The sequence below is a fragment of the Sipha flava genome, unplaced genomic scaffold (genome assembly GCF_003268045.1).
Source record: "Sipha flava isolate LNK unplaced genomic scaffold, YSA_version1 170_pilon_pilon, whole genome shotgun sequence".
NCBI classification, from domain to species: Eukaryota; Metazoa; Arthropoda; class Insecta; order Hemiptera; family Aphididae; genus Sipha; species Sipha flava.
In genome coordinates, this window is record NW_020271906.1 from 673528 (window position 1) to 701346 (window position 27819).

The 27819-nt window shown below is 33.4% G+C and overlaps 1 protein-coding gene across 2 annotated transcripts in view; it reads right to left on the bottom strand.

The window, feature by feature from the left end:
- Nucleotides 1–27819, bottom strand: part of LOC112679932 (CD109 antigen-like) — a 63553-nt gene that overhangs the window by 20780 nt on the left and 14954 nt on the right. For both annotated transcript variants that reach the window (XM_025549883.1, XM_025549884.1), the window contains exon 2: nt 18891–18971. In XM_025549883.1, the coding sequence (XP_025405668.1) occupies nt 18891–18970 (80 nt within the window). In that variant the 5' untranslated portion in view covers nt 18971. The remainder of the gene's footprint in view (nt 1–18890; nt 18972–27819) is intronic.

Genomic DNA, 27819 nt, shown 5'->3' on the forward strand with positions numbered 1-27819 from the left:
AGTAAACACAATTTCGATTATAATATACGGGTAACATGTATTACTCATATTATTAATAAATGTAGTGTTGTTGTGCTAAACATACATGACGAGTATGAATAAATCTACCAATAATATTTCGCAAGTGGATCAGTAACATGACACACACCGTTCATGTTAATATTTTATGAAGGTTTCTATAAATTTTGTTTCATTATTACTGTTTTGGCAATAGTTTAGGGGAGCTGAGCGTATGGACGATTAATATTAAATATATTACACCCAAGCAACGATCGGTGTATAAAATAATAGCACCAACAACAAATCATTTTGTGTATAGGTCCGATGAAAAATCGTTAATTAGAAATTTCAAATACATACGCATGTAATCGGTTTGATTAAAAACGTTCCACCGTTTTGTGTGTGAATAGTATACGATTTGAAAAACGAACAGGATTTTATCTACTTAGATTTTATTCGAATTCACGTTACAAGGGCCGACAGTTTTTAATGAGCTTACAGCTGTTGAGGGTAATTCGGATCAACACGGCTTTGTTTTTAAACTTAATAACTCGGCGCAGCGATTTAAACTTCTGCAATCACCGTGGTATTGAAGGCCGAGGTAAATTTAAATACAAGTTGCAAATGTAATAGTACGCGAACGTAATAGTAGTTTTCAGAGAGAAGGACCGGGGCCTGCATTAAATACAATTTCTACTGTAAACGTGTCCTTTTAAAGTTTGCACGTTCTTAACCGTCGGTCGATAAATCTTTATAGATACTGTTCGTAATACATGGCGGGTGGACGAAACGTATTTGGGGGTACAACCCGTACACAAATGTTAGTTCGAAACTTAAAGATTAAAATAATTACTCACAAGTACTGATGAATATGAAATCGGTGTGTGTAGTTGCAAATCATCTCGAAGCGAAAATAATTTAAAATGTTACAAGCGAAAAAGTAAAGTTTGTGGGAAAAAACTGACGTGACATTTTATACGCGGATAAAAGCGGTTCTTTTTTTTTTTTTTTTGGTTATTTTTTGTTATACGACCTGTTAAAAATATATACATTCGCTGCAAATTGCAAGCGGGGAATAGAATTTACAAATTTAATCGACTTGACCGAAATAATTATGTATCCGTATATTATTTTAAAGGTACGTAATAGTTCACGATCACGACCACGCGTATTGCGGTCGACCCATCGTTTCCGTAGCTATTCACGTCGTAACATCATGGATCAGATAGCTCATTATGTACTATTATAAATGCCGACCAGCCAAGTGTTTTGTCATCGATAACCACCGTATCATCATACGCGGTAAGACTGCACATATTTTCCGCCTAAGTATTTTTGTTCTACATTAGAGCTGTTAAAGATGTCGAGAACACCGCAAACGATGTTTAAACGTGTTCATGGCATATAGCGGCGAGGGATAAGGGGAAAGAGAACTAGATATCGTTTTGATATATTCGTGCGGCACGGTCTTTTTCAACAAGTAACTCTAATTATTTTGCTACGGTTACCAGCGACGATAAAAATCGTTTTTATAGGTATAATTTTAAATTAATTCAGAACGCATCCGTTTCAACGTTTTTAACTGTTCTTATAATGATTTATTTTTTTTTCCTTAATAACTTTCCAAACAACGCAAAGTATACATTTTTCATCGCATAATCCGAAGCAGAACATTTTTTCGAAAACACAATGTGATACAAAAAAGATAAAAGTCGAAAACGGGTCCGATAATTAATTATAATACCTATGCACCAGTATGTACCCGTAATCTACAAAGTTCAGCCGCTCGGTACAGGGCAACGTGTTGCGGATCATCCCTCTGGAACTTGGCTCATGTAGATTTTAATTACTTATAGAGTTATAAATAATTTACAGTTTTTACGTTTTCAGAGTATAATCACTTTAAGTTGAATAAAAATTCTAAATATAAATGTATATACGAGTATATATATATATAAATACATATAAAAACTTTTTATTTATTTTTAACAGATGAATCAATCGAGGAAATAATCGTTATTTTTTGATTGTTAAAAAAACACTCAATATATGTTTTGCACGATTATATTTAATATAATAATATATTATGTAAACGTAATAAATAAATGGGTAAGGCTTACGTCCGTCAGTTTGAAGTTCGTGACGCTCTTGCGCAAGTGATTCAAGAAGAATACGACTGGTCATCGCGGATGCGAATATCTCACACCAAAACAGAATAAAACGCATTATACGACGACGTGGTACAGAAACTTCGCGAGTCTTGGCGATCCAATATTATTATTATTTAATCGAAATTATTTATTATTACGATTAATACTATTAATATTTATTCGGCACACGCAACGAAAGTGGTCCACGTTGAATTTCCAGACACGTATGCGCGTGCGTATAATCGTACGTTTATATTTATACAAAATTATATGCGAGCAGATCGATATTCCAACTGGTTGGATAACGAATTCGTATACGCGCGCGCACATATATATATTATACACACACACATACATACACACAATAATATGAATACTAAGTTTTAATCAACGTCTTGTAAAACGGTTTACCTTGTACGGGTGCAGTGTATACGAGGACCTGATTTCGTGACCAAACGGTAAACGAACGCGTGCCGTTATAGAAACGTATTCGATCATTATACAGACGTGTATCGGATATTGCTTTCTTTTTCGCTACACACACGTATATTATAATATATGTGCATATTGTTACGTCGAGGCGCCTACGACCGAAACGTCTTATTCGACGAATCCAATCTCGCAACAATTACGGAATACGGACGTAATATTATTTTCCAGCCGAAAACGAAATAATCTAATGGATCAATGGCACCGTTTCGTACACAAGTGCATGAGTACATATATGTGGTTTCATCATATTGTTATAATCCGCATCGGCGAATACATTGCGAATACTTTACGAGTGTTGCAAGTATTTTCGACTAGGAAGATGTTATGTAACATGTATTTAGAACGTTTAGAATTGGAAAAACTATACTTATATTTTTCTCATCAGCCGGACGGGAATTTAATTTCGAAAAAACACATAACGCATTATTTTTATGCATCTCGAAATCGTAACTTAACTCTATGATACGATAAAGCGTCTAGTCGATATCTTATACTTTCGTGGATTTTGTGCGTCAAATTTATCTTACGATCATAGCGATCATTGCAACTAGCGTAGACTTATTGCCGAAATTTCGTGGCTTACAGAAAACCTATATATAGGTAATTAAGAATAACATCATAACCTCATCCGAAAACTACTAGCCACGGTTAAAACAATTCAAAACAATTTGTAATCAATTTTATCTGCTGCGTTGCATTGGACGTGACACAAATCTAATTCGTGGATAAAATAATTCAAATATTATACTGCTGTGTAATTGATAAATACAATTTGCGATACATCTGACACCTTTTGAGGTACGTCATTCGAGTAATAATTACTTAATTACTGTAATGCGTATAAATCGAGGGGAATTCGTCATGAAAAATTACGTGGTTTGTGTATATTACAACTACGGAGTTAATAATTTCCGACTATTTTTGCAATCAGCAACATCCGATAATGGTCGCAGGAGCATGAATTGCAAATTAAAATTTGTTAAAGTGCACACGGAACTTTTGAAGTGCAAAATAATGTCATCACTGGAAATCAAATATGTATTGCAAAAGAGATATTCATTTTTGTTTGAAAAATGATCAGGAATTTATTTATAGAGAGGAAAATATTTCATCGTTTGTGATGAGTTTGCACAAATGATACACAAAAAACGTTTAACAATCTCCACTAGAGTATTAAAATTATAACCGAACACGTTCTTATAAATTTTTAAATATTGAATGAAAAAAAAATCGACATTTAAATAAAAATCAAAATGTAAAAACAGGCAATATACTAAGTAAAAATTACAGTTATGTTCGGATGGATTGAAACTTTTGCAAGTATTTATGTCATAAAATTATGCGGATATGTGCACCTTTTCCAGTAAATATAATACAAGACGATTTTGTTTTAATGTTTTAACTGTTTGATAACAGTTAAAACACGAAAGTACAATAAATATACATGCATGAAGAGCTCTACTAATTTCAATACACACGAGACGAGTTGTATTTTATTTTACGCAGTCACTCCCCGTAGCTTTCTATAGAGAAATATTGTTGCAATCCGGCCGGCTAACAATAAATTAATTGTCGTTATTTTCATACAACCAACATTCGGTACAATACACATTGCGCAGTGTTGTTTGTCGAGTGCGACCCAAAAGAATAGCTGAAAACGATTATTATTATTATTATTGTCATCATACTTGCATTATTATTATTATTATTTTATACTTGTGTACAATTTTGATTGTTATAAAGTTTGCATATATATATTTAATACATTGTATGTATGATAAAAACACAGTAAAATAATGAGGACGTTGATCCTGTGTATTATATTGTTATAATGTCTTTTACGTGCAATTGCAATTGAAATCGCGTAGATATTTCTTCTAGAATACTATTATAAGAAAAAAAAAAGAACAACACATCTATCAAATATAGCGACGTGATAAAGTACAACGAGGAGGGATTATAGTCTATTTTAACTAGAAAGCATCCTCAAAATATACATATAATATAAGTTTGTGATTCGTTTTTCGTTATTATTTATTTTTTTTTTTTATCGGAACGATATAAATAACAATAATACAATTGAAAAAAGTAAATACACCTGAAACACTTTAGTACAGGCCATAATATATAATCCCCCTAACGCAAACACTTATTGTACACACCGACGTCATTGAAGCCAGGGTCTGTTCCAGAAACTTGGTAAGGAAAGGGCTAATGTCATAATTTTCACAAAACTATAACACAACAATTAATTTGAATAGATAACAATAATTTTTACAACACAAATTCAAGTCATCTTTTTTAAGAAATAGTAAAACTCTCAATAATTAGTAAGACATAATGCTTATTTACAGAATAACAATAAGTCTTACCAAGAGAATAATTATAGTATATCATCAAATTTTATAGTATTCCCGTTACCCGTGCATACATTTTTGCTATGCAATTATTTTCATAATAACATAATAGCATACAAAGGAGTATTTTATATTATTTTAGTTTATTTATAGGTTCTTCATAAAATAGATAGCAGGTACATACTGTCAAACCTCAACTACAAACATGCATTTGTTTATAATAGCCGATAGTACACGCTTTTTGTTTTTTGTAATTTATGTTTATTGATAAACATTAATTTAGAAATACGGAATATGAGGGCGTGGCCCCCAGAGTCCCTACTTGGTCGAAGCCTTACGATTTAAATAATATAGACATAGGTTTTACTTTATTTTTTCTACTAACGGATTATACGTCCCTCTTAACGATCGGCAATAATTCACCTGGACGATTATGTTTTAAGCCTTCAATTTTTATTTTCCCTGCTCATAAACGGTCTCGATTACGATACGTTGATTACGTATTTACGGTGTTCGATGCATTGGCGCGTAAACAGTGAAACGATCGATTAATATATAATATAATTAAAACCAGCACTAATACGGTATGTACATCACACTCGTTTGTTCCCCATTAAAACTAATGACGTGTAAACACAATAACGGTATACGGACTCGTGTCAAAAGCGCTTATACGACTACGGCAAGTGTTTTGTTTAAACGGTTCTGATTTTAAGTGTATTTTCAATCGATCACGTCAAGAGATCCTGTCGGACGGGCGAATTAAACGGCACATGGAATTCGATTGCAAATAAAGCGCAAGTACCCACCTCTTACGTATAATCATATTATTTTTTCGTCTGCGAATCTCGTTAATGAATTATCGCTACCGATTCCGATTGAACCCGTACATACATAACCTTTCTACTCGTCGTCCGATCGTTAAGATAATTCATTACTGTCGACCGCATGCGTAGTCCGCACTAATTGCATGAACGTGCACGTACGAGTATAGGTCCGTACGCGCTCGTCACTGCGGACCGTAAACGAAAACGCGTTTCGCAGAACGCTCGTCGAACGGTTTCGAAACAATAATCGCGTGTGCAGCGCACGCATTTATGAGGGGTCACGATAATACGGACGAGGGTGGACTTTAACTTTGCCGACGGTTTCGAAATATCGAAATCAAACGGACAACCAGTGCTCGATTTGTAGGAGGACGCAAGGGGACGGAATACCCCAACTAATTTTCAGAAATGTTAGCGTCCTTCTACTATTTATTATGGTATAATTATGACGCTTAACAAGTTTTGGAGACGCGCTTTTTTTTAAAGCAAACAGAGTCCCCCTTCTTTAATTTGACCAAGTCAAGCACTGCGAACAACCGTAGGCGGTTCCTCCGGACGCGGTGCTCCGTTCGTCGTTCGTGGAAAGAAAGAAACCACCGTCGCCGGATCCAGTGATCCGTGTACAGGAGGGCTGCGAGAAAACGAAAAAAAAAACGGTCGGTGGATTGTTCGATCCCGTTCTCCCACACACACCGTCGCGTGCATTGTTCTCAACGACCGTCTACCGCTGATATTATTACCGAACCGTAATAACAAAACCACCCGCTGCGGCAGTCAATCCCGCGCATCTGTTGCGCGTCCGTACACCTGTATAAACGCACGGTACGCGAACTAAGAGGGAACACCGGTACGCGTTCGCGTCGTAAAGCTGTACGATAACGAACACGACAAGCGTTCTTTCACCACCACCACCACAACCACCACCGTCCGCTTTGTTGCCATTGTTCACGCTGCACCCTCGGACGCGCCCGGACACTTTCCGATTCTCCGTAGGGTTGTCGTCGGTTTTCCGCCGGCCGTATGTCTCGTCGCACGTCGGTTACCGGCCGGCATTATAATGTATTCGTGCGCGCCCGCGGCCGACACAGGTGCGGATCACTGGCGCGGCGGACGGATCCATGTTTATCCGACGTAAATCCATGGCGTCCGAAATTAGAAACGAACCCGCAAACGCGCGACACGACCGTCCGACGGTGTTTGCGACCGATATCGCATCGGACGCGTTCGTCGCTTCAGTTCGAAAAATGCGCAAACGGACGGACGTGTTCATCCAATAAACGTTAAAATAAATATCTAGGTAAATAAATGATTATCAAGACCAGTCGATTGCCGGGAACGTTACTGCGTCCGCCCACTTTAACCCCGACCGCGTGCACATCGAACCCGACGAGTAGTTCAGCCGGCACGGATTTACGTGATCCCGTCGCACGTTTGCGTACCGGAATAGTCGTTTCGGTCGACCGTGGCTTGGGGGTGAAATCCACCGGACCGATGTTCGGGCTCGGTAAAAATTCACATCCCGGGGGAAACGATCGCGGTTTCGCCGGTATAATACTGTTGCACACGCACTGCTCGCAGGTGGAACACGCAGATGGGAAGGGGAAAAAAATGAACGGATCGGACACGGGGACTCCGTAGACGAATCGTTCTGTCCTGTGAATGCGTAGTTAATTTTCTCGTCTACGTGTCACATTATCGTTTATGACTGCAAGCCATTTACGCGCGTTTTACCGTACGAAACAACGGTAATCACTAACCGTTCCCGGGTGTTCTATGTAGGTGAACGCGTCCACGTGCATTACACGACATCTGTAAAGTTTTCGAACCGCATCTTCGCGTGGGCTCTTTCGTCCCGGAAACTATAACGATTTGCCAAACCAAAGAGACTGTGACGGCGGTGCGCGCACGGTGTTCACCTATCTCGTTTTCAAAACGTGACCGTCATATTGTTGTACAATAATCGTGTACTGTAGTTTGCCAACTATACGCATAAAACTATACCGTTGTACTTATCGCACTGAATCGTACTGGCTGAATGACGTATACTACTATATCTGGTTGAGATGACAAAAAAAAACCTAAGAGTGGGGTACTTCGTTGTAGTGTAATTTATAGTGAGTCCGATGAAATGGTCAAACTAATTTCGATTTTTTCATTAAACTTTTTTTTTTCGCATTCTCAACTAATAAAAAAAAAAAAAATGAAATGTCCTTTAACGAGTATGACTTAACGACTTTCACTAAGAGAATATTGAATTTCGGTCCAGCGGCTCTATACCACATTGAATACAATACTTGAACACGTATTTAGATGAATGTTATAACGCATAGTTATAGTTGATATATTGGCAGGACACTTTAAGCAGATGACTTGTGTTAATCATCAACTTTATATGGCAGATGTGGTACACCCAAATCGGATTTCTTTTTCTTTCTATACGATTCTGTTCCGAAATAATTCCGAAGATATAATTTAAATATAAGAGGACACAAAATAAATGATATTGAAATTATTTTAATCCACAAAAACTACAACCGAATTATTATTACTTACATACTTATTACATTATTGTTGTATGAAATATCTACACAAAACTATGATATTGTGTATTGTATTGAAACTATTGAGTTCGTAAATACTGATATAATTTTTTATGTCCTTGAGTGATTCCCAAACGAATAAATACAAAAGCAATACGGTATTCTAGCGTACACAACGCTTTTATTTTGGCACGTACGCTGAAGGAGTATACAATTGATACCGTTATTACGACAACGACGAAGTTGGTGAACGCGTACGTGGTCTAGATTTTTAAAACAGTCGTTCGATATCCAAAGTTTTCCTCGGTTAGTCATTCACCCCTCTGACACACCGACAGTGGCGTCAGGGCTTGTATGTGTATTTGAGGGGTGAGAGATAAATCCACAGGAGAGGAGACAAAATGCGACACACGCGAACGTAAAAAGATTTAAGGAGGTCAGTGGTCACAACACGTTTACTAGACCGAAAGCAAACGGTAGTATGAAGGATTTTGGGTCCGTTGGACGTATAAATATTTTTCTAGTCGTATATGAATTCCCTCCTCGAGATATTTATTCTGCTGTTGGTCGTCCTTTTCATTATATGATCAAACAAACGTACGCCCGATATCCTCTTGACGATTCATCGTCATCGAGTCTGGTGTAAAGTCGAGTCAACAGAATCTACCGTCGTTTCGTTTTATTTTTTTTTTTCTATTAATTATTCTTCTATTTTCATCACGAACGGAACCAAAACAATCAAGGTTGAATCTGGTATAAGCCAGTCGAAACCGTCGTTATTCTAAACGATGTTCAGATGGCTAAGTCACCGCCTGCATATTTCATTAATAATTTTAAGACCGATGTGAGTGTAAAGGTTTGCTATTCTTACACGGGTATATATTACCTATAAAGTATAATAGTATACTCACAAATTACCTTGGGGTATGTGTATGTTTGCGTGTCATGGTGCTACGATAATTACGACGTTGTATAATATGTGTATTATAATATTGTGTACAATGGATGGTATTATATTTACAAATTATAATTGTATTTGTACTGTGTATAGATAAATAAAAATATATAATACTCTATCTAAAATAATAAAATTGTTACCAAACGTTTTATCTAACCGAATCTTAGCCAATAGGTTTTTTATTTATTTTTTAATTTGAATAAAACAAAGATTGTTAAAATTATATTTTATTTATTCGTTATAAATTTACATGAAATTCAAATCATTGAATAATATTGAATCTTTATAGGTGCCGGTGACCTAAACTTAGGATACGATCCTTCGTATAGGCACGTAATTTTAGGGATAATATTTTCTGTACGAATCATACCTATACATGGTTGAATTACTTGATCAACATACCTCTCCTCCCTTACTGATATATAACCAGCGTTAACCTTCTAATATTTAATTAACTACCAACATAAGAGTAAAAATAACAAAGATTTGTTGCTAATTTACCTCCAATTACGATCATTCGAAATAATTTACCAAGCATAATATATATAGAAAAAAACAAATAGACCTAATAATTATTATTATATAAAACAAAAATATTTCGAAGTCTATTTCACATAGTGATATCAAATTTGCATTGTGACTTAAGTTTTTTTTGTTTTATTTATTAAAAAATGCCATTATTTTACGCACAAATATTTACGAAAAACCAATTTGTATTGTAAAATTGTTTTATAAGAGTAGATTGTTAAAGAAAAAATAAAAAAAGTAATATTGTGTTGAAATAACGCGTAAAGCCTTATATTAAATGTTAAAACTGTTTACAGTTTTCACTGAAATCATTTGCATTACATTTTTGGTTTTAATATAGATTCTTCAGGACCGTTATACACGAAAACAGTTATAACAGTGGTAGAAGCACAATACCATTCAAATAATTCGTTTCAATTTCTTAAAAATCAAATAATAACATCGTGTATAATTATACTTGCATTTTGAAGCCATATTCAAGTATATTGTTTGGAATGCGAGAAAAGTTTTAGTTGTATTATTTTTATGATTCGTTTGATTTCTGTTTGTATCACACGAGACAAAAATCGAAATATTCTAAGCCGGAAATACATACGGTGCGATTGGTATTGTGAATTACAGTTGATATCACGCTGCAATATCTTTACAGTTACCCGAACTAAAGATTTGATAAATAGGTACGACCGATTTAATAGGAACATAAAAAAAATGTGGTTTGAGGTGACTTCGACTGGTGTTTTCAAGTGGAAAAACACAAATGCGTATAATACTTCTCTTCTGAAAACGAGTAATAATTGCACGCTGATACGTGATAAAACAGATAGCTTCTAACCTCGAAATCTCGTTGAAACCATTTTTTTACGTGGACAGTTTACAATAGGTTGCATGTAAATTTTCTATTTATTTTACCTACTGTTGAATTCGCGTAATCGAATAATAAAAATGAATTTTTCGGCAGGTACTGAATTATAAACATTATTTGGTATCTGAATATCAATCACCACGTCGTTGTGTTATTATAATTTACTATCACAAATAATTTTCGTTATCGATTATTAAAAATAATGCAACGGTAATATCTGTAGTTAGTAGGAAAACTCAAGTTTCAAGAACAAGTTTCGTCTTTCTTACATTATAATTTTTTTTCTTCCATCACATTGTTGTTTTAACGTATGCATGCGTGCCGACACGTACGTCTATGACTAATTATTATTTACCAACCACATTCACAGTTTATTAAATTATCAATAAAATAAATGTCGTACAGTATACTATTTACATAGAGCACTTGTGTTATAATAGTATATATATGACATATATATATATATACAAATTGTGTGTATGCACATATAAAATTATTATGTTATCAGAAGAAATGTATAATTATCATAAATTATTTCACGTTTTGTAACATTTTTTTTTCTTTTTAATATTTCTAACTAAGAAGAACTATCGTAAAAATGATTGCTATAAGTACACGGAACATTGTAAAAAGTTATAGTGAATGAATCGTTTATTAATAATATAATAGTATTGTAGTTGCAATGTGTGACGAGCATCGAAATGCTTTCCGACTTATGTCACTGCTGAAGCGATAACCATCGTCGTAGTCGCCGACATCGTCGGAGCACTGGCACAGCAATAATAATTATTACATACGAGTAAAAGTGAAACAGAGTGAAACCCTCACTGAAACAATAGGGCTCGACGCATTCGAATGCATTGTGACGAAAGCACAGCGCGCATAGTTATATTGTAGTTGATTTATTATAATGACTACTCGAAAAACAAATTTCACTGTTATTATACTATAGTTGATGTGCCGCGAGAAAACGTTTCTGTCGTAGCCATGTTCTCGTGCTGACTTGTTTGTTTATGGTTTTTTTTTTTGCTACGTATTCATAGATGCAAAATATTCGACAGAGGCCGTGGGTCACGTACAACCGTGGTATATCTTGTATGATTTAATATTTTAATCACGATTTTTAATCTTACGATAAAAAAAGCAAAACATACTTTCGGCTTTATCGTGTATCACGCAATATTAATACGTTACGCGCTCAGCGATCGAGTACGAATGTTCCGATCGATTAGATATAATTAATGAATAAATACATTTTTGTAATAATCATACCTGTGATCAAAATATCGATACAAATGTATGGCAATAACTAATAATGAAAAAAAAAATCATTTGTCCCGGTTTTCGCCAAATACAATATGGTAACCCTAAATATTACACGCATTCCCGGGCGTCGAACGAGACGTAATAAAAATAATGTTGTTATTGCATGTAAAGCGTTATGATTTACCACGTTTCCTATGCATCAAGATTCAATCCCACGGCATATATACATTTAAATGTATCGTACTTGGAATTCTCGTACGCGCAAGAAGTTCTAAACAAAGTAACGACAGTTTTGATTGTGGAGCACCGAAAAACGTCTCGCGCGACTCGAGGACGATCGAACGACGGGAAATCACGTGGACACGGTTGTCGAAAACTAGCGGAAGCACAGATATCTATTCGTATCTCAAAACCTTATTAGATTTTTCTGTAAAAGTGTTTAAAGAGTGTTTAACGACATGCACCTCGTGGGAGAACATGACGGTCGTGAAAAATCTCGTCTTTCGAAATTACTCAGGATGAGACGGGCAAACACATGATCGTATTAATAACGAATATACGTAAGACGTAGAACGAATACGAGAGCGCTGCAATAGGGTAGTAGGCCCGATCCGTCACAAAAGGCGCCTTCACTCTTGTTGCCTGTATTTCCAACCCTCTACTGCCGACGCCATTTCCACCGCCGTTTGTCTTCGGCCGTTCGACTTGAGTATAATTAACTTAGGACCGGACCGCGTTGTGTACACCCGTCCCGAAGCGTGTAAACATACGTATATATATATAAACAAGTATATTATTTGTTTGCACACCATCGCCCTTATCTGTGAGCTCTAAAACTCTTCGTCATAGCCGTAGGTCGGCCACGCAAGAATATGAGTACCTAGTAATGGTGGTGGCTGGAGGTAGGTGACTTCAAAGCGATCATCAAAGTTGAAAAAGAATTAATACATCGGCCGAACGTTATAATAATAATAATATATTCCTCGCAGAAAGCGCACGATTCTACGTGGAAAGCTATTTCATACTGCGACTGTGTTTTGTTTTGTAACCGAAAACCGTAATGTATTTGGAGACCGTGTACCGTTTTTACAAACAGCGATGGATTTAAATTATAACAGGTCTGCCACCCTTAGGGATTTTTTGTTTCTTATCCCATGTCGATTTTTTTTTTCGTAAGCTGCGGGTCATGGAGAGAGAACAAAAATACACTTTTTCTCAAACAGTTCTATTTCTGTACATTTATCGACTCTGAAACTTAGGTTTAAAGGAGTGACCACCTAATCAATATTGCTGTAGCTGAGATGGGTTACATCATAAACTGATAGTAAAAATCGAGTTTTAACGTCGAATAAAGTTTTTCAATTTTTCACATAAGCAACTGAATTCATATTTATTTATAACATAATGAAATATCCAACATTGAAAAAATGTTTAATGATTAAAATTTTCAAAATGATTTTACTTTTATTACAGTTGATAATTTAATTCTATAACAAAAATGTGATTCCCAAGTTCAGCTCAAATTCTCGCTTGTCTTAAATGCAAAATCTTTTTCGAATGAACAAAATTACATCGTTTTAACTGTAAAAGTTTTAATAAGTTTTAATTTCGCCGAATAAATAAATAATTTAGATACACGTGCCAAGAATACGAAAAAATACTTCGATAATGCTCAAAAATATTTGAATCTATTTTAAGGTTTTTTTCTTACTTGACGAACGCAATTGGAAACACGATGCACACATGTTTCAGAATTTTTATATTATACACAAAATGTTCATTACGCTGTCAAATGGTTTACAATATATATTTGTCACGATAAATTTAATAGCACCATTAAAAGTTTTATAGAACTTACGTTACAAAATGAGAACATTTCGTTTTTAATATACGCTGTTTAATGAATTTCTTTTTCGTACGAATTAAATTTAATACTCGAATTCATTATGCAAATAAAAATGAACAACGAATAATATAATTATAATGGATCTATTAGAATGATTAACTTATAGGGTCGTTCGATCAGTCCGTTGTATTTACAAAATATACGTTATACCGTTAGTTGAGTTATATATTTATAAATATATGGGTAGTACATAATGAAATTTCGAGAAAAAATCAATACAAATATATAAATTAAACGTAGTTATATTTCCAAATACAACGCGTACGTATATCTGCTATTTTTTATAATTTTATTCCCGTGTATAATATTGTTAAGTGGAATATAAAACCTAAAAATGTATTATACGAATTTGAAATTAGTTATGTGATAAAACAGTAATGTTTATTGTTTCTTTTAACTTGATAATGATGCCGAAGAAACAAAAAGCTTTGTTGGAATTCGTTGACCAGAATACTGATTAAAAATTATTTATGAAAAAAAAAAGTAAAAAAAAAAATAAAAATAAACGTATTATTATAATTTATTTTTCAAAATACATGAAAAATCTACTTAAAATTAAATGCATACAATCAAACGGTTGGTATTATATTTTTTTTTATACTACTGATTTTCACCCGATTTAGCTTGACTTTCATGTCTATGCGACGTGATTGTTAACATCAAATATGGCTCGATGGTACATTATGGTTATTAGTCTTCAATACGGTGCATTGTATTTATAACGTAATTTAATTTACTCAAACAATAAAGCCGGAAATCAACGATGGGATAATACATATAATATGGAATTTGGATTTTTGATCATATCATGATACCGACAAACTTAAAACGCTTATAATAAACTAAACAAGTTGGTACCTATAACAAAAAAAATAGGCTTGTAGTATTGTTTACTCATTGGCAACGTTATAAAACGTGGGAGTCAATACGTGGGTTCGATAAGAACTAATGAAAGATGAGCATTTATAAAATAATCTTTAATTTTTGACCGAACATAGTGAATACATGAAAAACAATATGTTCCCAAAGTCCTTTAATCCATTTTTTCTTCGGGAGCACGCAAAACGAACATTTTATAACGTCAAATTACATATATTTTGCATAATACATCACTAGCAAATACATTTGCATTCGTTATGCCATTCGCATTGCGCAGTTCAATGAAAATATGAAGAAAACAACACACGATTAAAAAAAAAAAAAAAAAAAAAACCTTCCACTAATTTGTACAAGAGCGTGTACTGCCATGTTTTCGCGTCGTGTTCGTAAATTATTCATTAGCGCCGATAACCAACGACGGTGTTGGATCGCTGCGCGGTTCTGCGTACCGTCTGGTGTTTTTCCATTTTTTGAAATCTCGTTCAGCCCCGTGAACAGATCTGCACGGAACCGGAATATCGGCCGTTCGTACCTGGAATGAACGTCGACTACGGACACTAACGATCAACCGAGGACACAGTAACAGCCACACACGGTGCCATTGGAAAGTTAACCTCGAGGTCGGGTCTCGACGACAACGGAGCTCCTCTGACCGTGCAAGTAGGTCAAACCGTCCGCGTAAGCCGGAACTGGCCGTGATCACGTGCGCGACTAGCGCAATGAAAGTTTGCCTCATCTCGTTCGCGTCCGCCTCGCGTTGCCAACACTCATTCGACGGCGTGTTGCAACACCGAAAACTTGTAGAAAACGGTACGTCATAAAATATCGCACCGGGTAGACGTAAGAAGACGTGAAAACCTTTTCGCACCGAGTCGCTAAACATCGAACAATGGCGCGGTGTGATTTATCGTCGTCGCGAAATGGATAAGAAAAAAAAAATAAAAATAAGAAAAAATAGATAAAATGTGTATTCATCCGGCGCGGTCGGGTGCATGTCGATTCCGACGGACGATTTACTTTGTTCGAATGGTTTTCCAAGGAGCAAAAAAATAAACGTGGAAAAAAAAAAAGTGGAGCACTAGAATTTTCACTCGAACTCGAGATGCCCGTTATCGAAAAAATGAAATTGTTTAACACCGGGGAATGTGTATGTGTTAATTTGAATAATAACAAAAACGTGTCTCAGCACGATGACGATGGACTTATAGCCGATGGCACTACGGTTAGTAATTCTGCGTTGAAATCTTGGAATTAAAAACAAAATTAACCCCCGGCGAGAGGTGCATGTCGTATGGGTGTCACCGGTTACTGATACTCATTTAGTACTTTCTGTGCGTCCATTATATTATATTTAACTTATGTTTCATGCCGCATAGTTGTATTAATGATAAATTTTTGTTCAACAATATTTCTCCGGTGAGCGGCTGTCGCGGTGACGACAACAATGCTTTATTTTTTATGTGTTATTTCGTACTGAAAAGGACCAAACGGTTTCAAAAGAAACGAATGCGCTCAGTGGCACACGGATTGTATACCAAAGTTCAATGGTGTCATTTAAAAAACATTCGGCTTACCGCGAAAAACTCCGTCAACGTATTATTTCACGTGAACAAAAACGAAAACCCCTGACATTTGCTTTCGCCGAATTCGTGGTTTTTGTTGGCAAATAAATAATGGTGAGTTATTTGGAATCATTATTTATTAAAATAAAATCTACCAACCATACGTACGCACAGTAAAATAGAAATCATTTTATTTACTTAAATTTTTTAAAAATAGATTTAACTGTATCAAATATAATTTTATTTTTTAAAAATGTTTTGAAAGGAAACATTTTTTTTATTAACACGTTTAATTAATATCGATTAATATCGATAATATATTTTTTTTTTTACTTACTTATTATTTTTATTTTCAGAACGTCTTTTCTGTTCGAAGATTTTCAAATATTAACAATTATTTTAAAATGAAGAGTTCAAAAGTTTATCATGTTCAAATTTAATTTAATTACAATTGTATTGAATATTTTACACAAAAACCGTCCAAGAAGTAGGTTGCTTGAGTTTTGTTTTTTGTCAACAGAAAATAGTAAATAATAATAGTATAAATAATAATAATAATAATAATAGAAGATAATTACCAAAAATTACCTTAAAATTAGTTAAAGCCTGATAATTGCTCGAAATTGCTTGAAAATTAAGTACAATAACTATATGTATTTTATTAAAAGCAATTTTTTTCATACTCGTTATTTCTCTTTCTCCCCCTCTATATATATACAATAATTAAGATAAACCAATTTTTGTCAGTTTCATTTTTAGTATAATTTCTGCTCTAGCTACAATCAACATATTTTTCTAAATTATACAATATAAGAGTACACAGAAGTAGATTTAAGGTATTGTGAACTATGCGGTTGCAAAGGCTGGTACATTTTGTGAAGGCAGCAAAATTGTCACGAATGTTTGTTTTGTTCATACTTATGTAGTAAAAATACTGAATTTTTAATTTTATTTTACAGTTTCAATATTTTGAAAAAATGTACTTGGCTTTTATTTACATCTAAATATATGAATAACGTTGAAACCTCCAGTTAAACCATTTGTGAACACAAAACGTTATGATTATTGCAATTTAAAGTTTAAATCATTTGATTCAAAATTATTAATTTTATATCAAACTCAAGAAAATTTAGAATTGAGTGTATACATGCTCCTATTCCTTGTCTTCTTAGACGGAAATCACAGTATTTATGTTTTCTACATAATATTTTATTTCGTGCTACTACTACGTGTCCTTAAGTCGTTATAATACCTAGTCGATTTCGTACCTAATCACAATAACATTATTCAGAACATTTACCACCGACAAATGGAAACAAACGACAAGAAAATATGGTAGATATAATTTAACGTTTTTGGAAAACGATTACTCATTATGTGATTCCTATGGTCGATAATTAAAACGAATGAAACGTTTTCACTTAATTAAAAAACACTCGCCAAACAAGTAAACGGTGTATTTGGAAAAATTGTACAATAGGTCTGTCCGACTCGCAATATTTTTTCAGCGATGTTATTTATAGAGAGAATATGTTTACAAAGCATTCCAAATGATAAATAAACAATACAATTAATTCAAAAAAACTTGTTTTTTTTTTTTTTTATTGAAAACTTTTGTTTCATTATTGTAATTAAAAAATTACACTACACCTAATTCGTAAATGCATTATTTATTTACCAAAATCTGGACAATAGATGTAATTACGCAAAACGTCATGTTGATTTAAACAGAAGCTCACGCCCTACACTGAACAAAAATCGGGTTGGGTCCATTGCCATTTTCCCCCAAAAGCATCTTATGTCATTTTCCATCCGAAAAATACGAGATACAATTCCTATTTTTTTCTAAATTATACATTATTTGTTCACACTTTGCATTATATTACAGTAGTTAAACAGAAAATAACTAATTAACAAAAACAGCAAAACAATAACATAAAATGTTATATTGAATGATATTAAAAGAAAACGTACTATACCATATATCAGAATAAACACTATAATTATATAGTACAATCTCCAATATTATTGAGTTGGTTATATTTTTGTAGAACATAAATCAGTACATATACACACTAGGAAACTTGAACTTTACCACTGTTCATTGGCTCACTAATACATTTATTCAATAATATCTACAGAATAGCAGTGTGTGGTTATGAGCCATCGATATTAAAAAATTGCAAAGTGGTGATAAATCAACAACTGCATATATCTGAAATCAGTCGTTGGCGGGTTTTCAGATGCAATGCCGCAAAAAAAAAAAAATATATATTTCATTTAGAGGAGATAACAATGGAAAAATCCGGACTCATTTAGGTGTATCATCGGATTCGATTCGGCCGTATCGGTCGTTCCATTTAGGGCGGAACTGCACAAATCCCTCGTTCCTCATATTTTTCAGATGATGTAATGGCACGCGGAGCAAAACCATTTGATTAAAGATAACCGTTACGTTTTATCACGGGAACATCGATAAAATTGTTTTACAACAATAATATTAATGTCATAGTAAAAGATCGATTTATATATTAATATACTGATATATTTTGTTTACGCTTACCCATTGACGTCCGTTTGCCCGAAGGCCGATGCAACAAATGCCAAACACCACAGTAGCACGGCGCGCATGTTCGGTTTCATTCTGTAACAGAAATAATCGTATTGTAAATACGGAATATTGAAATTTGCGAAAACGGCTTATTTTAGAAAAATATTGCGCAATTCGCCCCCGCAGAATGAACGCGCCTTGAGACATAATAATCATATGTGTCATACACTCATCGCGCATGCACACAGATGTCTCATTTCATTTCATTGGTTAAACTATAACCGCGAGACAAGGCGCGTTGAAGGCTATGTACGTATTTATTAATTCTCTACACGTCGCGTAGTAAACTTAATGATACATGTATAATCATAAGTTATAATTCATAACCCATTTTGACGCGGAATATGGAAAACCTTTACGGGATGGCAGCAACAGTGTTCTAAAACTCCACTCGCGTTCTATCCGTCCAACTGTGTACACAGTATAAAATATATTGACATTTATTATTTTATAGTTAATTATTTATTACTAATTATTCTTATTTTTTGTTTTTTGTTTTCGTGTGAGTCAGTGTACCGGATTCATGGTCTAGTTGAGTAGAAAATTGATAAACGGAAAAAGAATATAATGCCGTAACCCAAACGAGACGGGCGGGTGGAATGGAAACGTCAAATTATCACTTTCGCGATTTGTTTTAGGGTGAAACAAAAGCTAAGCAAAAAAAAATATATATATATATATAATAATAATAATAATAATAATAAAATGAAAATCGAAAATTGTATACATTTAGATCTGACGGACTCGAGATATCCGATTTCAAGTAGGGTATTTATTTTCTCTCATTATTTCAAGAACAGATATCAAAATATTTTCTTACTAAGACAATATTTAAGCGGAATAGTAACCCGATATACTGTAGGCAAGTAGTTTGCCGAAAACTATTGGAATTAGATCCAACAAATATTGGAGGTATAAATTATTAATAAAATAATAAAAAATTAAATTAAAATTAAAAATTATTAAATGGTTAATAGTCGTAAATAATATATAAATTTTTATTATTCCAGCCGAATAAATAAATAAGATGCACTATTATCAGATATTGAGCAACTTAGACATATTAAATTGTATTATATTATTATGTCTGTTATTCGCATTTAAACATGTAAGGTGTTACACATCGAACATGCATAATATTATACGTACATAAAATATTATTTTCATCAACAAGTATTCAATAAATTCTTGCATTTAGTAATAAATAATAGTTATCACTATTTTATCGGCGAGAACAATTGAAAAAATGATGTCACGCTTGACAAAAAAAAAAACCATCAAACTGTACGGTTTTACAGTTATGTGTACAGGTATAGCAGGATTATTACATGTGTAATTATCATTAAATAATGCTAACTTAATTAATTTTTTACCTTTCAATGGGAATATTTAACTAACAAACATCTAATGAAATATTATTTAAACGTCATTTGTGGTTTTTAAATATTTTACAAATCATTATAACATTACCTTCATATTCAGTACAGCATTTACACTGACTAATATACCAATAAGATAAATAAAATAAAACTTATCCGTTTAAACCAAATCCATATGAGATATACATTTACATTTAAATAACTCGAGAAAATATGTAAGCGTAAATTTCATAAAAAAATAACTATAGCTGTTGAAAAGTCAAAATAGGTATTTTCAATTTAGTGAACCAAGTTTGAGAATTTTATAAATAAAATCAATTATTTTCTTTTGGAAAAAAATTATCGAAAAATGTCAGGCTTGGTTTCATAGCCCCTAAATCGTTGATTCGTGCATATTATTACGGCAAATTAAAGTTGATTTTGAACTTCGATATTTTAAAGCGATTTTGGACGAAAAGTGATCAAAGTTTAAGTAATATACAATTGCCATTTTGCCGTTATCATTTATCGTACAACTAGCACGTATTGCGGAACGAGACGTATTTAACGTGTAACTTTTTTTTTACGTATTATCACGAGAATAAAATGGAATAAAAATCGCGATTTTATCTTTCCCGACCCTAAATTGATCAAGTATGACTGGAATAGTTCGACAGAATATATAACTACAATTTATATACACTTTTTGTTGTACAGAAAGGTTTGGAAATCAAACCCCTAATGGCATACGCAGCGGAACAACGATGAAAAAATAAAATAAAAATAATAATAATGAAAATTGAATAACGATAAAACTAAGTAAAAAAAAAAAAGTGGTACACGTACACCAGTCGCACAGTATTGTTAGCGGTGTAATTCAACTTCTCGATTGCAGCAACACAGTACCCTGGGTGGTTTATAGAACAACACTCCGCTCAACAAACGGTATTTTGTCATGATGAAGTATATATATATATATATAGATCTATATAGATCAATAACGAGCATATTTCACCTCAAGTATTATTGCCTGCCGGATTAACTATTTACAATTATGGTAAAACAACAATTGTCCCTCCCTGTAGCAGGTAGAAATTAGATAATTGTCGGAGAAAACATCCGGTTTAGTCATATTTCGTGTGTGCAAAAATACAGATCGATACAAATAATATTAAACGGCGACGAACCATGAAAATTTATACTGAAGTATTCATGACCGCAGTGCAGTGTATTACGCATACAGGTTTAACAAACTTCAAAAAGGTTGTCTCGCTACGTGGTCAATAATTTATAATCTTATCTACGATTCTAGTGTCGTTTTCACTCGGATACCAATGCAAGACGTAACGTTTCGTTTGTGTCACAACGCTTTATAGTTATAAGAACGCGATGGAAATGGTTTTTTTTTATGCGATACTATGTGCGATAATAATAAACGTACAGGGAGCGAAAACAATTCGGCAAACCGCAAATTGAGATTGGATGTTCGAATGTTTTCCGGACCATTGGTAACGGGGGCGTGCAAGAAGTGCGACACAAATCAATACTTTTAACCGTGTGTCGGTCATTATTATGAATGATTTAATATTATTCGAATATATCTAAAGAAAACCGATAAACCGCTGTTTTAGAACAACGACTTAGAACGTAGCCAATGCGGTCTATGGTTAAACTGCACACTCGTAAAAAATAACTGCAACTGAAGATATTTGATGCACTACAGATAAATTAACAATCGCTTTTTGTTCAATTTTCAAGAACCGGTGGTGAGAACTATAAATTCCTTAGAAAATAAAAGAAATCTACAAATAGTGTTGATAAAAATTTTCAAATTTTAAAAACTTATCGTTCAAATTTTAAAATTGTAACAACGGAATTACTTATTCATTCTATCATAGAAGATAAATGAATTAAAAAATGATAATTTTTGCTAAGTTTTCCGATACGATTAGAATTGTAAACTTAATAAAAATAAAACTATAATAATTATGCTGTACATTTTTTTGCATATTATTTTTATATCTTGTAAAAAAATCATAATATGAAAAAAAATATAAGAAAATATAAAATATGAAAAAAATAAAAAAGTGAACAACAAGGTATAGAACGATTGAAATATTAAATTTTATCTGTTAAAGGCACTTGTTATTGAAGATTTATTTGCATAGTATGCCATAGTGTATACTTTAATGCAGGAATTGTCGAGCAATTCAAACACTCTCATAATATGTGAATATATTTATAAGATTTCGACAGTTTCATGGAACAAACCGAGACGAAGGCGTTCAATTCGTGGGAATGGTTCAATAAAAGTTTTCCGTAGAATTTAAAATTCATTATTATACAAGATATATAAATAAGTAAATAAAAGATAAATTTATATTTAATAAACAACATGATGAGTTTCATTTGATTTTAACTGTCGTCAGATTATTGAAATAGTGTTTTTATTTTTTGTTCCGGCTTTACGTATCATCGAGGAACTAACACAAAAACTATCTCCTTCAATTTCTCTCTAGTATATGCTATATTTTATATTATTATTATTATTATAATATATTATTTTCATATATTTATACTTATCTGTTTCAACTTCTTGTGTTACCTCATTCCATGTATCATTTAAGCTGCCTATCCATCTTCTTCAAGGTCTACCCTACCAAGATTGTTACTTCTATTTTAATTACAATAAACGTTGTCGAACATCAGATTTATTCAATTGCATACTACTTGGAGCAGAGACAGCAAGGAAATTAATTAATTGTATTATAATTTTTTTATAACTAACGTTTAAATATATAAATATAAATATATATCATAGTTCGTTTTAAAATATTGTCTTTAATGTTTATTTATAAATGAGAAATTCTAATTTTTAATTCTTAGACTCGTTATAAATCTCAATGTTTTGTCGGAAATTGAATGAACGAATAGCCGTAGTTTCTACTTTTGTTTTCCCACGTAGAAACATGTAACGGAGCGAACTTTAAATGTGTTTTTATCGATTTAATATAAAGAGAGAAATCAATTAACGGTTCATTGGGAGTTAGAAACTTATAAAAATCATTCATTCATTATAAGTACATTTCACTGCAGCGCACTTTTTTTCGTTATACGGTGATAAAACAAATATTCTGTTGACGTTTAATCAATCCAAACGACATGATTGTAATTACTATTTGCTGGGCACATAATTACTCAATCTAAAACCTTAACATCCAAAAACAGTAATTAATTTTTTAATACATATTCATACCGGCATTGTTCGCACTATTCACATCATTCACTGGGTTCTTTAAAAAAAAAAAAAATATATACCTTAAATTAAAATGTCGTTATATCACGTTTAAATAGTAGGTGTACTGAACATCAATAATGCGCAACCGACGAACGAAATCAAATGGAATCATCTATTATGGTTTTAATAATAATAACTGCCTACATTTTCATGTTTGGATACTTTCGAACGATTAGACTTTTTTCGATCAAATTTTATATGTATGTAATAATAATAAAGAGTGCACATACCTATTCGTTCAATTCGCAACGGAAAATTATTAGCGACAAACGCTTACATATTTATATATCCCGAATATACACTTAATATTTGAAACGTATTTATTTTTATCAGAGCTCGTGGTCACGCCGGTTTAAGGTTACAAGGTTTTTAACTCGGTAATTCGAGCACAACGCGCGTCAGCAGCGTAAAACACCTGCGTCCCCGTCGGTTGAAGCATAATGAGGATAATGGGCGGGTTGGATATATTTATGTATAAAATAGGTAGTGTTATGAACTATGAAACACGGGTCGGGGCAAGGTATATTCAAGAGACCGTAAACGATGGACGCGGCGATCCACCGGCGATAGTGTGGTACGGAACAATACCAGAAAATGATGAAAAATATTTAAAGCTTTGTTGTTGTCGAAGAAGAATATAAATAAACTCTTGAACCGCTGAGATTAAATGATGCACAAACGACTCGTATATAAAAAGAAAAATGTATATGACTGTGAAATTATTAATGTCATATTAATAACAAAGTGCGTTACGAAGACACAACGACAGATTAGGTAAGTTATAGTTAATAACGGTAACACTTTCACGAATACAATAATACGGGTTTTTTTTTTTTTTTTTAATCCAACGATGACATTGCAACAAATCTTAAATTCACAACCGTTTTAATTCCTACATTCGAGAATCTTCAATTTAAATCTATTGTGAGACTTGTATATAAATACCCACTGCTAAGTTCAAGTGTCTGAAATATAATATCAAAATAGAATATCTAAATAGTCTAAATGTATTTTTAAACCAGCCCATCATTTTATATTTTTACGATACTATAGTTACTTTCCAAAACTAACCGTTATTATTACCAACCTTACTTAACCTAAACTGGAAGTAAACAAAGAGCTGTATTTCTTAGGTTACACGTTGAAAAGTTCCCTCATCCAATGAACATCTTTGAATCAAACTTTCAAAGAAGTTCCCACTATGATAGTATTATATTACAATAGATTCTAGGATGGTCCTCTAATAAATATGAAAGCAAAAAAAAATTAAATTATTTATATTGCCTCCCTAAGGATCTATTACTAATAAAAACGATACAAAAAAAATGTTTCAGATAAATTATGATACAGAAAGAGGAGTAAAACTTATAGAGGATGTAACAACAAAATAACCGAATATTAATCTTAAGAACAATATTTGCTATGATTCGTAAGTGATAATTAAAAAAAATATCCTGACCACAAAAAATAAACATTTACATTTAGTTGTATCATTTATGTTTGGAATATGTAAAAGATATGTATAAGTATTAAGTCATTATGTTATTATATATTGTAAATTATAATTAATTATTTGCATTTCAAGTTACAGGAAATATCTAAATTTTTCAGATTTATTTCTCTTAACCTTTCGATTAAAATATTTGAAAAAGTGAATTTTTTGTAATATAATATATACAAAACAGATTATAGTAAATTTATTTTACTATCATTTGTGTTTTTTACGAATTGTTCGTAACATTTTTTTTTCTAGAGTTATTTTTTTGATAATGAATATCAAAAAAAATTAATAACATTGAAAATGTTCTATTTTTCGAACTTAAGAGCTTTTGCGGCACGGGTTAAAATAAAAGAATTTGCCTGAAACCTTTTTTTTGTTTTTAGCTATTGAATTAATAAGAGGGGTAATCTGAAAAAAATCACAAATGAAATGCGAAGACCACAAAGTTATACTATAAGTATTCTATGATACTTGCTGTTATTCGACAAATTATTGGTGTAATTAACGTGTAAATGACGTTCTCAGAGAGCGATCGTTTGCGTCATATAAGAATAAGGAAATTATTGATGTTCGTAACGCGTATATTTACGTCAATATTCCCAATGTGTTTCGAACAAAGTAAACAATTCGTAATTAGGGTCTGAATGCTACGTAGAATAAGTGAATAAATGTATATAGAGCGTAGAGCAATATTTCTGGAATATTTGTACGAAATACCCAACGCAATTGCAATTGCTCTAGATTTTCTAATTTACATCAGTAATATAACTAATACGAATACAAATATAAATATACATTAATGGATATGCAAATTCAACTAGATTTTATTATACACTGTCCGTGCAAATCATTCACCGTAGACTATACGAATTAGACTGTTTAAGATTCTCGGCACTATTGGCACACAAACAGAACACCGACTGAAGAGCTATTTCTAGCAGCACTAATATGTTATATTGTCTAATATGTGAAACGTTTCAAACACCAGACGACACACGGCGACTACCAATCGCTACGTCCAGTGACTGTAGTGCAGAAATCATGTGCGTGCAACGCGATGCGATTTCTAATTATAAAACCGTTGGTTGAAAAACATTACGCCGCGTTGCGTTTTGTGGATCAATGCTGTTCGACGTCCGACCCGGGATCGGTAATATTGTTTTTCAGACAACTTTCGATCCAGGTCTTGCGTACGCGATATCATAACAATAGTCGTATTGCAATTAATACAAAATAAATAATCGTTCCTCAAACATATTCGACCCATTAAAACCGAATCATCGCACTGCTAGATACGACTAATTGAACCTCGTTCGTTCTGTTTAAATTAACTGCACAGCTGTAGGTACCCCGACGTCAACGATCACTGTTGACAACGGTGATCTCGTACGAAAAGTCAAGGACTGAATTTCAAAAATAATTTATTATTTTCCTACGTTTTACGCGGATTATTCACGACATTTGGCTGCTGCGTTCGGAAACAACGATTCGGTGAAAGCTCTACTTATATCGAGTAGATAGTGTTAGTAGAAGTAGTGTTGATCAAAAAATAGTAAGATTTCGTTGTAAATTCGAATATATATATAGAAATATTGTACTTGGCATAGACACTTTGTCAATTTATTGAAAATGTATTAAAAAAGAAAAAAATGTGTTTTTCTTTGATTTTATAATAATTCTTTATGTTGTCTTTTGAACCATTTACCATTAGAAATTCCGTTTGAAGGTTTTAATGGATAAATTCGTATTAAGAATCCTAATACTTTCGTGGTTGCTTTAAAAAAGATAGAAGAAAAAAACTGTTATAAATACATTTTGAAACAAAATGATGCAGCGAGTAAGTAGAAATACGTCCTCGCATTAACAAATATTACTAACTACGTCAGTATTTACCATACAGTAAAATTATTCCTAATTCGAAATGATGATTTAGCACGATTTATGTGATACAATGAGGTCAACCGTACGGATATTGTTTCTTGTAATTACACGAACGGGGAACATTATAATAATATGATCAACGGTCACGGTGATCCGTCCTCAAAGTCTACACACTGCAAAACGGTGGACATCGTAAACGCAGTAATCATCGCAGAAACTCGTCGTGCCTAACAATCGTAGACTCGCGCGCAACCGATGTTTGGAGTGTAATGTACACATCACTGCTGTACCATTAACATAAACCGCGTTGTCGAAAATGTTAACATAGGATACACACGGGACGCAAATTCTCTCCCCGACCTATCCGACGCGGTAAAATATGTTTACAACGACAGACAAACGGTATTGGCATTGGAACGATCCTCCGCTGCACGCCGAGAAATTGGGGATGACAAAAAAAAAAAAAAATCAAAAAGTCAATAACACCGTGTAAAAATACGGATCACTGATATTGTTATTATTACGATTGTCGTCTTTACATGTTTGAACTGGCGTTGTCATAGGGTCGCCGCAGTTGTAATTCGATAAAAAAAAACCCATTATCACGGGATCGGGTGCGGACGACAAACGTGAACTTCATCGGACGATTGATATCGACATTTATGTAAACACGAAATGTCAAAAACGACGTCGGGTTTGCCGGGTCGGTCGGTCGGTGGACGGCGAACGCACGCACTCGCGCGCGCCATCATACCCGTACGGCGAGGGCGTGGGCGCGAGCGCCTGCGCGACATTGACCTCGGAGGACGGCTAGTAAAGTTTCTACCCCCACCCCCCCCCCCC